The sequence below is a fragment of the Rhinopithecus bieti genome, unplaced genomic scaffold, assembly GCF_001698545.2.
Source record: "Rhinopithecus bieti isolate Rb0 unplaced genomic scaffold, ASM169854v2 scaffold_31787, whole genome shotgun sequence".
Lineage (NCBI taxonomy): Eukaryota > Metazoa > Chordata > Mammalia > Primates > Cercopithecidae > Rhinopithecus > Rhinopithecus bieti.
The window spans coordinates 6,647,519-6,660,395 of NW_016814655.1; the positions used below are offsets into that span (position 1 = coordinate 6,647,519).

General features: G+C 40.8%; 1 protein-coding gene across 1 annotated transcript in view; it reads right to left on the reverse strand.

The window, feature by feature from the left end:
- SLF2 (SMC5/6 complex localization factor 2) overlaps positions 1 to 12,877 on the reverse strand; it is a 55,179-nt gene that overhangs the window by 21,846 nt on the left and 20,456 nt on the right. Inside the window, 3 exon segments of the mRNA XM_017851769.1 lie at positions 292 to 394; positions 5,773 to 5,914; positions 7,026 to 7,101. Coding sequence (XP_017707258.1) covers positions 292 to 394; positions 5,773 to 5,914; positions 7,026 to 7,101 — 321 coding nt within the window.

Below are 12,877 nucleotides of genomic sequence, written 5' to 3' on the forward strand. Positions count from 1 at the left end.
CTCGATCTCCTGACCTTGTGATCTGCCTGCCTTGGCCTCCCAAAGTGTTGGGATTACAGGCGTGAGCCACCGCGCCCGGCCTGTATTTTTAGTAGAGACGGATTTTCACTGTGTTAGCCAGGATGGTCTCGATTTCCTGACTTCGTGATCTGCCTGCCTTGGCCTCCCAAAGTGCTGGGATTACAGGCGTGAGCCACCGTGCCCAGCCGAGATTTTTTTTTCAAAAAACCATTAACCACAGACTAAATGGTTCTAGCTCTGAGCCAAAGACACACAAAAGTTTTTTCCTACCTTAACCACATTTAAAATGTTGGTTTCAGGAAGTGTTGAAAAAATTGGCTTATAAGATGAATCTTCACTTTCTTTTCCCCTTGATGTTGTCTGTGTTTCAGAACTATTGAGAAGTGAGTAAAGCAATGTGAAGTTAGGCACAAAATATATTACTCACTTTAAGAAATATTGGGCTACTTTTTAAAAACTATGTTTTATCGAGGTATAATTTACATACACTAAAAGGAATGTACCCATTTTAAGTTTTGATAATCATATATACTAATGTAACCACCATCCAAATCAAGAAGTAGAACATTTCCATTCCCCTCAAAAGTCTCTTTATGCCAAATCCAAGTCAATCTGCTATCCCTGACTCAAGGCAAACACTAATATCATTTCTATCATTATGCATCAGTTTTCTCTTGAACAAACTACTTTTTATATGGTACTATCCTCATTGCTCTTGGTGTTAGAGAGCTATGTAGAAGATGGCTCTGACTAAAAAGAATTCATAATAGGTAAAAGACTCATAAATGGCCTAAAGAAACTGCTATAGCAATATACAGAAACAATTCAACGCACTCTACTTCTAGTTATCAGAGGTTATCAGTGAAGATTCATGAAAGAGGAGATGCATGAACTTGGCTTTCAAAAGACAGATAACATTTTAAATTTTTTGAAAAAATAATACTTTTACATGGTTTAAAAAAATCAAAATATATTAAGGTACAGTATGCTGGGATAAACTGCCCTCCTAGCTCTGTTCTTTATAACTACTCGTTTCTTCCCTAAAATAATTACTATGAGTTTTAGTCCTTCCTTCCATTGGCATTTTATGTATAAACAAACAAATACGAATAAATGTCCCACTGTGGTATAAGAAGAAATACATTTGATCTTTGTCCCCAATCCCTGGCACAGAGCTCCTAAAACCTCTGGAATGTCTGATGAGGTAGGAGGAGCCTCTTTTGTTATTTATAATAAGCCCTTTTCAACCATACCTAAATTTATGCTAATAAAGTGACTCCTGGAGGATAGGGGCTGGTTGCCAGAGTTATCAACCATGTGACTAGAAGGCTGAAACTTTCAGTCTCACCCAAAGGGGTTAAAGATTAAGTTAATCATCAATGGCTAATGCTTTAATCAACTATCCCTGTGTAATTGGCCCTCCAAAAATACCCTAAAGTTCAGAGAGCTTCTGGATTGGCTAATGCATCAAGATGATGAGAGGGTGGGTAGGGTGCCGTGGCTCACACCTGAATCCCAGCACTTTGAGAGGCTGAGGCAGGCAGATAGCCTGAGCCCAGGAGTTCAAGACTCACCTGGGCAATACAGCAAAATTCGACTGGGGGTGGTGGCTCACGTGTAATCCCAGCACTTTGGGAGGCTGAGGCAGGCAGATCACCTGAGGTCAGGAGTTCGAGACCAGCCTGGGCCAACATGGTGAAACCCCATCTCTGCCAAAAATAGAAAAATTAGGCGGGCATGGTGACGGGCGCCTGTAATCCCTGCTACTCGGGAGGCTGAGGCAGGAGAATCACTTGAACCTGGGAGGTGGAGGTTGCAGTGAGCTGAGATCGTGCCACTGCACTCCAGCCTGGGCAACAGAGCAAGACTTTGTCTTAAAAAAAAAAAAAAAAAAAAAAAAAAAAAGGCAAAACTCTGTCTTCTCTATTAAGAAAGAAAGAAAGAAAAAAAAAATGATGGGAAGGTGGAGTACCTGGACAGGCCAGGGAAGTTCCATGCACTCCCATCCCCATACCTTGCGCAATGTATCTCTTCCATTTGGCTGTTCTTGAGTTGTACCTTTTACAGCAAACCAATAATAGTAAGTAAACTGCTTTCCTGAGTTCTGTGAGCCATTCTAGCATATTACTGAACATAAAGGGGAGGAGGACTGTAGGAACTCCCGATTTACAGCTAGTTGTTTAGAAGAACGGGAAGTCCAGACTTGTGATTCCATATGAAGTGGTGGCAGTCTTGTGGGATTCAGCCCTTAACCTGTGGGCTCTGTGCTAACTCTGGGTAATTAGAACTAGAATTGCATTAAACTGTAGGACATCTAGTTGGTGTCTACAGGGAACTGGAGAAATGACAATGTGTAGAAAACCTATATATTTGATGTCAGAAGTGTTGTGAATGTAGAGGAAACATTTTTTTACCCTTTATCACTCCCCCTTCACCTTTAATACAAATGGTAGTATATTATATACCTTTGTACCTTCCTTTTCTCACTCAGCAATGTATCTTGGAGATATTTCCACAGCTACATGTGAAGAACTTATTTTTTAAAATAGCTGCTTAGTACTTCTTTGCGCCCCTTTCTAGTTGTATAACCTTGGGCAAGTTACTTAACCTCTCCGTGCCTACCTTACTTGTAAAATGGAAATGAAAACCTTACTAGTATTTGTAGTAACTACTAAGTGAGGTACTATGTGAATGAAGCCCTTAGAACAGAGTCTGGCACACAGCAAACACTATATAAGGGCTAGCCATTATGATGTGGAGGGACAGCAGGCAGACCCATTTGATTAGAAAGCTGACAACAAAACAGAAAACAGGTCAGGGTAAAATCGTAAAGTCTTAAATATAGGGTATAAAGGTTTGAGAATAGTAGAGAGTGAGAAAGGCCCTGGAGGAAAGATTTTTTGCCAGGCTAGGCAGGAAAAGAGAATCTGAATTAGATTGACACAGGAAATGAAAAGGAACGAATAGATATGACATAGGTGGAGGAAAAGGAACGTAGGGATGTGATAATTGAAGGGATACAGAATTGAAGGTTAGAATGTATTTAGACTTAAATTTTAAGTCTATGTACCTAGCAGAATAATGGTCAAGAAAAGAACTGTACTAGTATCCTTTAATATCTGAATTTTCTCTACCTAAATATTTACTCTGACGATCTGCAAACATTTTCACTCTACATCTACTATTTGTATAGATAACTTGCCATGATAAATACGCATATACACACCGGCAAAAATGGGTAAGCTGTGAGTCCTGGTTAAAAAAAGAACAGTGATGGCCAGGTGCAGTGGCTCATGCCTATAATCCCAGCACTTTGGGAGGTCAAGGTGTTAGGACTGCTTGAGCCCAAGATTTTGAGACCAGCCTAGGCAACATAGCCAGATCCATTCTCTATAAAAAAATGTAAAAACATTGGCCAGGCATGGTGGTGTGTGTCTGTAGTGCCAGGGTACTCAGGAAGCTGAGGTAGGAGGGCCACTTGAGCTCAGGAGTTCGAGGGTGCAATGACCCATAACCGTGTCACTGCACTCCAGCCTCAGTGACAGACCAAGACCTCATCTTGTGGAAGGAGGGAAGGGGAAGGGGAAGGGGAAGGAGAAGGGGGGAAGGAGAAGGGGGGGAAGCGAGGGAAGTGAGGGAAGGGAGGGAAGGGGAAAGGAGAGAAGGGAGGGAAGGGAAGGAAGGAAGGGAAGGAAGGCAGGGAAGAGAGGGACGGAGGGGAAGGCAGGGAAGAAAAGAAAAGAAAGAAAAGAAAGAGAACAGTGAGTGGGGTAGTATCTTAACAAGTTCAAGCCAGGCAGTGGTTCATGCCTGTAATCCCAGCAGTTTGGGAAGCTGAGGCCAGGGGATTGTCTTAGCTCAGGAGTTCCAGACCAGCCTGGGCAACATGGCAAAACCCCGTCTCCACAAAAAATAAAAAAATATTAGCTGGGCGTGGTGGTGAGTACCTGTGGTCTCAACTACTCGGGAGGCTGAGGTGGGAAGATCACTTGAGCCTGGGAGGCAGAGGTTGCTGTGAGCTGATATTGTGTCACTGCACTCCAGCCTGCACAACAAAGCAAGACCCTGTCTCAAACAAACACACACACACACACACACACACACACACACACACAATTTCCAGACTCATGCTCATGTTGTTTAAACAGGCATTTTGTTACACAGCACTCATTCCTTCACCAGATCACTTGTGTTAAGTTTGTGCCCACCTTTACTCACCACTATACAACAGTGACTATAGCCACCACCACTGTTTATTTCCACTACTGTACATGCTCACTACAGTAAGAAAAATTCAAATTGTTGTACACAACATACAAAATTACCACACACTACTGAGTTCATTAAATGTTAAATAATAAAGTAGCAGTATGTTAAATGTTTATATTATGCAGAAATATGTGGTAACTTTTAAAATGTAAGTGTTTAAGAACATTCTTGTAATATTTAGGGGAAATAGTTGGGATTTTTGGATGGGCTGGATAAACATTATTTTTCCTATTTAAAGTGATGAAACAGTCTCTAGCTGAAATGTTGCTATCCAATATATTTTCAGATACAGATTACATCTGAGTAACCAGGGATCCTATACGGAGTGGAAACAGAATTTTCATAATGTTTAAGTGAATATATTCAACTTTTTCCTTTTACTTCCTTTACCTTTCCATTTTATTCCCTTTTCTGTGATCAGTCTATTCATTTCCTCTGCCCATTTTTCTAATAGGTATTGATCTTTTTCTTATTGACTTGAAATTAATACTTTGTCTGTAACCAGTTTCCTTTTTTTTTTTTTAAGATGGAGTCTCACTCTGTCGCCCAGGGTGGAGTAAAGTGGTGTGATCTTGGCTCACTGCAACCTCCGCCACCCAGGTTCAAGTGATTCTCCTGCCTCAGCCTCCCAAGTAGCTGGGACTAAAGGTGCGTGCCACTACACCCAGCTAACTTTTTTGTATTTTTAGTAAAGACCCGGTTTCATCATGTTGGTAAGGCTGTTCTCGAACTCCTGACCTCAAGTGATCTGCCTGCCTTGGGCTCCCAAAGTGTTGGGATTACAGGCATGAGCCACTGTGCCTGGCCCCCATCCTTTTTTTTTTTTTTTTTTAAAGACAAGGTCTCAATCTGTCACCCAGGCTGTAGTACTGTGGTGTGATCACAGCTCGCTGCAACTTCCAATTCCCAGCGTCAAGTGATTCTCCCGCCTTGGCCTCCCCAAGTGTTGGCATTACAGGTATAAGCCACCACACCCAGCCCAGTGTATCTTTTAACTAGTTACACTTCACATATTTGAAGGTTATTCATTTCTGTTTATTATTTTTATACCCAGACACCCACACCAAATTTTCTTAGCTATTTGTCATAGTTTTTCACCCGAGTCTTAGGCTTCTATGTCTAGATTAACTCACATCTACAAATAATCTTTCAGCAACTCCTTTCCAATTTTTGTATCTCTTGTTTTTTGTCTCTTGTCTAATTACTCTGGCCAATACTTCCACCAAAACAATGTTAAATAACAACGGAAAGTCTGGTAAAAAGAAAACAAAACTTTTATGAGAATATTCCTATTGTTTGCCTGCTAAACATGATGATGGCTTTTAGATTAAGACAGATGTTAAGAATGTATCTAATTGAAGATTGATCTCAACTTTGAGAGATCTTTTTAAAAATCAGAAATAAATATTAAACTTTAGCTATAATTATAGGTAAGTTGTATGAAATGGTATTTTTGGAGTTAATTATGATGAGAAAACTTACACTAGATAGTCTTCATTAAAGTCTGGCTGAAGATTCTCCAGGGGAAACAAAGATCTAAAATCAATCCCCATATTGAAAAACACAGCTGCTATATCAGACAATGATGGGATCCAGGGCCAAACTGGTGAGTCACTGAAGGTATCTAATTAACAGAAGAAAACATTTCATTCTAAATCTGTGGTCTATAAACCCACATTTGCAAGGTGACAGTCTGCATGTGAAACATAAATAATTACAATGGTTTTATACAAATGATAGCTGCGAATTTTATGCTAACAATATAGTTATAGGTTAAGCATAGGAATTATAGATTCCCAAATAAAATGAAGAAAATGACATAAAGAAAATATCTGAGAGTGATGGATAAAAGGGTGTAACTCAGAAGGAAGTAACACGTTTTAAAATGGCTGGAAATACCACTGGTAAAATCCCAACTATCAATAACACAGGAAGATTTTTTATCATCTTCATTGCCTTTATAGTCCCAATCCCCAAGACAGATGAAACAGGTAAACCACCATGCTTCTTTTATTTTTAAGGGCTCTCAAAGATGAGAAAGCAAATGTTACACCTTTGCAGTGGATGCTTTCAATATGCCTTACTGTATTATCAGTATAATATTGCTGCTTACCAATAAGCCAATTAAACTTAGTTGGCTAAGTAAGTTTGGAACCATTTCCACTTCTCAAGCAAAGTAGGCCATGATTTGGTAAATAGTAGGTGAGGGTTTCCACTTGCAAGATCTTATACTCTTTTCTCAATGCAAGTAGGAAAATTCAGATACTCATTGTTTAACTGAAGTTCCATTTCATTATTAAAGACTTTTGAGGTCGGGTGAGGTGGCTCATGCCTGTAATCCTAGCACTTTGGGAGTCCGAGGCGGGTAGATTGCCTGAGCTCAGGAGTTTGAGACCAGCCTGGGCAGCATGGCGAAACCCCGTCTCTACTAAAATACAAAACAATTAGCCGGGTGTAGTGGTATGTGCCTGTAGTCCCAGCTACTCAGGAGGCTGAGGCATGAGAATTGCTTGAACCAGGAAGGTGGAAGTTGCAGTGCTGAGATTGCGTCACTGCACGTTAGCCTGGGCGACAGCAAGATTCTGTCTCAAAAAAACAAAAAAATGACTTTTGATTAGAAAAATAATTTTGTATTGTATATTTCCAAATATACTAACATTTAGCAATATGAAAGATACCATGTAAATAGCAACCAATAATACACACTGTAAATTGCAGTAAGTTGATATACTTACCATTTCTAATAGTTATTTCCATCAATGTACTTAAAATCTGCACTGACACAATACAGTCTGTATGAACTGACATCATCTGTCAAAAGCAGAGAAATGACAGGGTATTAAGAAGAAAGAAAACACAAACATTCATTATTTGCTAGGCACATATAAAGTTGTTTTATGTGGGCCAGGCGCAGCAGTTCATGCCTGTAATCCCAGCACTTTGTGAGGCTAAGGCGGGCGGATACCTTGAGCTTAGGAGTTTGAGACCAGCCTGTGCAAGATAGCGAAACCCTATCTCTACAAAAAATACAAAAATTAGCCAGGTGTGGTGGCGCACACCTGTAGTGGAGGATTGGTTGAGACCAGGAGGTGGAGGTTGCAGTGAGCCATGATCGTATCACAAAAATAAAAAATAAAATAAAGGCATTTTATGTGCATTTAATACTAATGATAGCCTTGTGAAGTGGTACTCATTACACATATGAGCAAATAGGTTTCAGAGAGATTAAATATTCTGCCCAACTGATATAAATGATATGTGGAGAAGGTGGAATTTAATTCTAAAGTCAGAGCTCTTTACATTCTAACATGCTGTTTTTGATTTTTACAACTTTCATTTATAATTAGATAAATAAAACATTTGAAACTATCAAAAAATGTCTTTTAGTAAACAGCAAGACGTGAAACCAAAAGACCACAAAGGAAAAGGCTGCAGGCAAAATCAAACCACAAATTAATAAGATACGAATATACAAAATAATATACCAACATAGTTTTTCAAAGATGCTCAATATCACTAGCTCAAAGAGATGTAATAAAAACAGTAAGATATCACTGATTGGCCAGGCCCGGTGGCTCACGTCTGTAATCCCAGCACTTTGGGAGGCCAAGGTGGGTGGGTCACGAGGTCAGGAGATCGAGACCATCCTAGCTAACATGGTGAAACCCCGTCTCTACTAAAAATACAAAAAAAATTAGCCGGGTGGTGGCGGGCGCCTGTAGTCCCAGCTACTCGGGAGGCTGAGGCAGGAGAATGGAGTGAATCCAGGAGGCGGAGCTTGCAGTGAGATGGCGCCACTGCACTCCAGCCTGGGCGACTGAGCAAGACTCCGTCTCAAAAAAAAAAAAAAAAAAAAAGATGTCACTGATTGACTTCTAAATTGGCAATGATCAAGAATATTGATAATACCCTGCATTCATAGGAGTACTAGAAAGGAAGAAAGCAGTCTTATGAGAAAGTCTTATGCCTCATGTGAGTGCAATTTGGTTAAAACTTTTAAACTAGGGCCAGCTGCAGTGTCTCACACCTGCAATCTCAGCACTTTGGAAGGCTGCAGTGGGAGGATTATTTGAGCCCAGGAGTTCAAGACTGGTCTGAGCAACATGGCAAGACCCCACCTCTACAAAAAATTTTTTTAAATTAGCTGGGTGTGGTGGTGCATGCCTATAGTCCCAGCTACTTGAGGGGCTGAGGCGGAAGGATCACTTGAACTTGGGAGGCTGAGGCTGCAGCGAGCAGTGATTCACACCACCGCACTCCAGCCTGCGTGGCAGAGCAAGACCCTGTCTCAAAAAAAAAAAAAAAAAAAAAAAAAAAAGCCCCAAAAAATCCAAAACAACTAATTTGCCGTAAATATTTTATGCAAAGTTACTAATTTATACTTTCACCCAGTTAGGCTTTTTACCGTACACGAATTGATAGATGCAAATAGCACGCCCCTGTAATGGCCTTTTACATACAGGAATTTAGAGACAAATAATATATCTTTGTTTTTTTTTGAGACGGAGTCTCACTCTGTCGCCCAGGCTGAAGTGCAGTGGTGCAACCTCGGCTGACTGCAACCTGTGCTTCCCAGGTTCAGATGATTCTCGTGCCTCCTCCTCCCAAGTAGTTGGGTCTACAGGCCTGTGCCACCATTAGGCTACCTAATTTTTTTCTTTTTTTTTTTTTTTGAGACGGAGTCTCACTCTGTCGCCCAGACTGGAGTGCAGTGGCCGGATCTCGGCTCACTGCAAGCTCCGCCTCCTGGGTTCACGCCATTCTCCTGCCTCAGCCTCCCAGGTAGCTGGGACTACAGGAGCCCGCCACCACGCCCAGCTAGTTTTTTTTGTATTTTTTAGTAGAGACGTGGTTTCACCGTGTTAGTCAGGATGGTCTCGATCTCCTGACCTCGTGATCCGCCCGTCTCGGCCTCCCAAAGTGCTGGGATTACAGGCTTGAGCCACCGCGCCCGGCCAGGCTAGCTAATTTTGTATTTTAGTAGAGGGGGTTTCTCCATGTTAATCAGGCTGGTCTTGAACTTCTGGCCTGAAGTGATCCACCCATCTCAGCCTCCCAAAGTGCTGGGATTACAGGCTTGAGCCTAACCTCTGATATAACCTTTTTTTTTTTTTTTTTTTTTGAGACGGAGTCTCGCACTGTCACCCAGGCTGGAGTGCAGTGGCGCAATTTTGGCTCACTGCAGTGAGCCTCCGCCTCCTAGGTTCAAGTGATTCTCCTGCCTCAGTCTCCCAAGTAGCTGGGATTACAGGCACCCACCACCATGCCTGGATAATTTTTTGTATTTTCAGTAGAGACTGGGTTTCACTATATTGGCCAGGGTGGTCTCAAACTCCTGACCTCGCCATCCGCCTGCCTTGGTCTTCCAAAGTGCTGGGATTACAGACGTGAGTCACCACGCCCGGCCTGACACTTTTTACAAGACAATATTTTGGGAACAAAAATCTCAAGTTTAAAATTTTAAAATCATTTAACAAGGTAATTTTATAGTGGATTTCTAGAGGAACACATATTGTATTTCTATTGTTATCTTTTTCATTTGCTTAGAAGCCATAGATTATAATACATTTAAATTTAAAGTGCAGCCGGGTGCAGTGGCTCAGGTCTGTAATCCCAGCACTCTGGGAGGCTGAGGCGGGCAGATCATGAGGTCAGGATATGGAGACCATCCTGACTAACATGGTGAAACCCCGTCTCTACTAAAAATATTAAAAAAAAAAAATTAACCGGGCCGTGGTGGCAGGCGCTTGTAGTCCCAGCTACCTGGGAGGCTGAGGCAGGAGAATGGCATGAACTCCGGAGGCAGAGGTTGCAGTGAGGCGAGATTGCACCACTGCACTCCAGCCCAGCCTGGACAACAGAGTGAGACTCCATCTCAAAAAAAAAAAAAAAAAAAAAAAAAAAAAAGATTTAAAATGTAAGGGGTTGCCAGGTGCAGTGGCTCACACCTGTAATCCCAGCACTTTGGGAGGCCGAGGCAGGCAGATCACTTGAGGTCACGAGTTCGAGGGCAGCCTGGCCGTCATGGTGAAACCGCATCTCTACTAAAAATATTAAAAAAAAAAAATTAGCCTGGCGTGGTGGTGGGCGCCTGTAATCCCAGCTACTTGAGAGGCTGAGGCAGGAGAATCGCTTGAATCTGGGATGTAGAGGTTGCAGTGAGCCAAGATTGCGCCACTGCGGCACTTCAGCCTGGGAGATCAAGCGAGACTCTGTCTTAAAAATAAATAAATAAAATAAAATAAAATAAAAATGTAAAGAGTAACCTGAACTCTACTTTCAATCAGTCATATGGCCTGTCATTTTGAACACAATCTATATGGAAAAAAAAACTTCTGCTATGATGTTTGTGCTGTTAAGCTCTGCCACTAGGAGGCAACACCATTCACAAACATGTTACACATAGGATAAGGTTTCTAACAGTCTTTTTGTGGTGGATGAAAAATTCCAGGGTGGGAAATACATTGATTTCAGATAAGTAAATGTATAAAGAAGTATATACAGCAATCTAATGTCTATCAGTTGAGATTGAGTTAAATAAATCATGGTATAGCCTAACAAAGGAATACTATGAAGCCAATGAAAAGGACAACATATCAGTACTCTGAGATGAAATGCTCAATAATTTACTGCTATCTGAAATAAACAAGTTATAAGACATAATCACATGTTCTGTTTATGTTAAGTTACATGGCAATTTTTGAATGCAGAGAATACTCTAGAAAACACTGACCAAAATGTAACAGCTCCGGAAATTAGGACTTGGGAGGAGTTCAGCCTTCTTATTCTAATGAAAAAAAATTTTAATTGTTCACTCAGAACAGATTCTGACAGAAACTTCTTTTTAAAAATATTTCAGGCTGGATGCGGTGGCTCACACCTGTAGTCCCAGAACTTTGGGAGGCTGAGGTGGGGGGATCACTTAAGGCCAGGAATTCGAGGCCAGCCTGGCCAACATGGTGAAACCCCGTCTCTACTAAAAATACAAAACTTAGCCAGGTGTGGTGGCACAGGCCTGTAATCCCAGCTACTTGAGAGGCTGAGGCAGGAGAATCGCTTGAACCCAGGAGGTGGAAGTTGCAGTGAGCAGAGATCCACACCACTGCACTCCAGCCGGGGTGACCGAGTGAGACTGTCTCTCAAAAATAAACAAACAAACAAATAACAAATAAATAAATAAATAAATAAATTTTAATCTCCTTTCCAATTTACTCGAAATTTTCACAATCAAACCTGAATTCCTTTTGAAAATCGTTAAAAAAAAAAGTTCTAACCTTTTTCTGGTCTACTACATCTAGATATTCATAAAATCACAAAAATGCAAGGATTTTAATTACATTTTAACAATTACACTTACAAAATACTAGTTAGGAGTATAGCATTAAAATGAATTGACATAATTTCTAAAAACTACTTACAAGTTGGTAAAGCCTCCCACGATGAAAATGGACTTGGAATCAAAAAAGGAGAAATGAGACAAAGTGTCTTACACAGAGAAAGTGTTTAATGAATGATTAGTCTGGTTTTCAGAAAATAAGTATGAAATTTATTAAAAAACTGCTTAAATGAAGGTATGCTTGTATGTCATAATTAGGGTTTGAATGGCTATAACGATGGACCCAGATCAACAAGAGGCAAATTAACATAAATGCAAAGTCTTACTCAGAGGTTTAGGAAACGATATATACAATTAGAGAATAATGAAGCCCTGGCATAACAGTAAATGAAGTTTTTCTTTTTTTTTTTTTGAGATGGGGTCTTGCTCTGTTGCCCAGGCTGGAGTACAGTGCATGAATAGTTTTGAACTGTAATAAGTAGAAATTTGTAGGTTTCTTCAGATAGGCAAGAGTCTCACTGAAAACTGCTGGTAAGACAGACCTTATCTGGAGCATGTGTCCACATATTTTCAGTGGAGGCAGTGAGGGAACACTTCAGGAGTGACATTGACAAGCTACTCCTTTACTTGGATCTTGCCTTAACAGCAAGACCTTCAACTACTTTACACTTTAAAAAAGCAAACTTTCTCTCTCACTCTGGTACTCTCTGTATCCACCTTACCCTACATTTTCTTCATAGCACTTATCATCCGACATAATACACTTATAAATGTGTACACACACACTTGTTCATTGTCTGTCTCCTCTATATTAGCATGTGGGCTTCATGAGATCAGAGACACTGATTTTTTCATTGCTCTTCTCTCCAGTGCCTGACACAGCTGGCACTCAAAATGCCAACTATATAAAATAATGAATGAAAGGCTGTACTGGAATATCTCTCCAGTTCTCACCAAATACGAGATTTCTTGATGCTATCATAAAACCCAGAGTAGAACTCCATGTTTTCCCACTTTTCACTTTATATATAATAGCTGCAGTTCTTTGATACCACTGATACTTTTTTCCTTTTTGTTATAGGATTTCCGGGGCAAACACTCACTTATTGTAAAGGACTTTTTTTTTTTTTTTTTTTTTTTTTTTGAGACGGAGTCTCACTCTGTCGCCCAGGCTAGAGTGCAGTGGCCGGATCTCAGCTCACTGCAAGCTCCGCCTCCCGGGTTCACGCCATTCTCCTGCCTCAGCCTCCC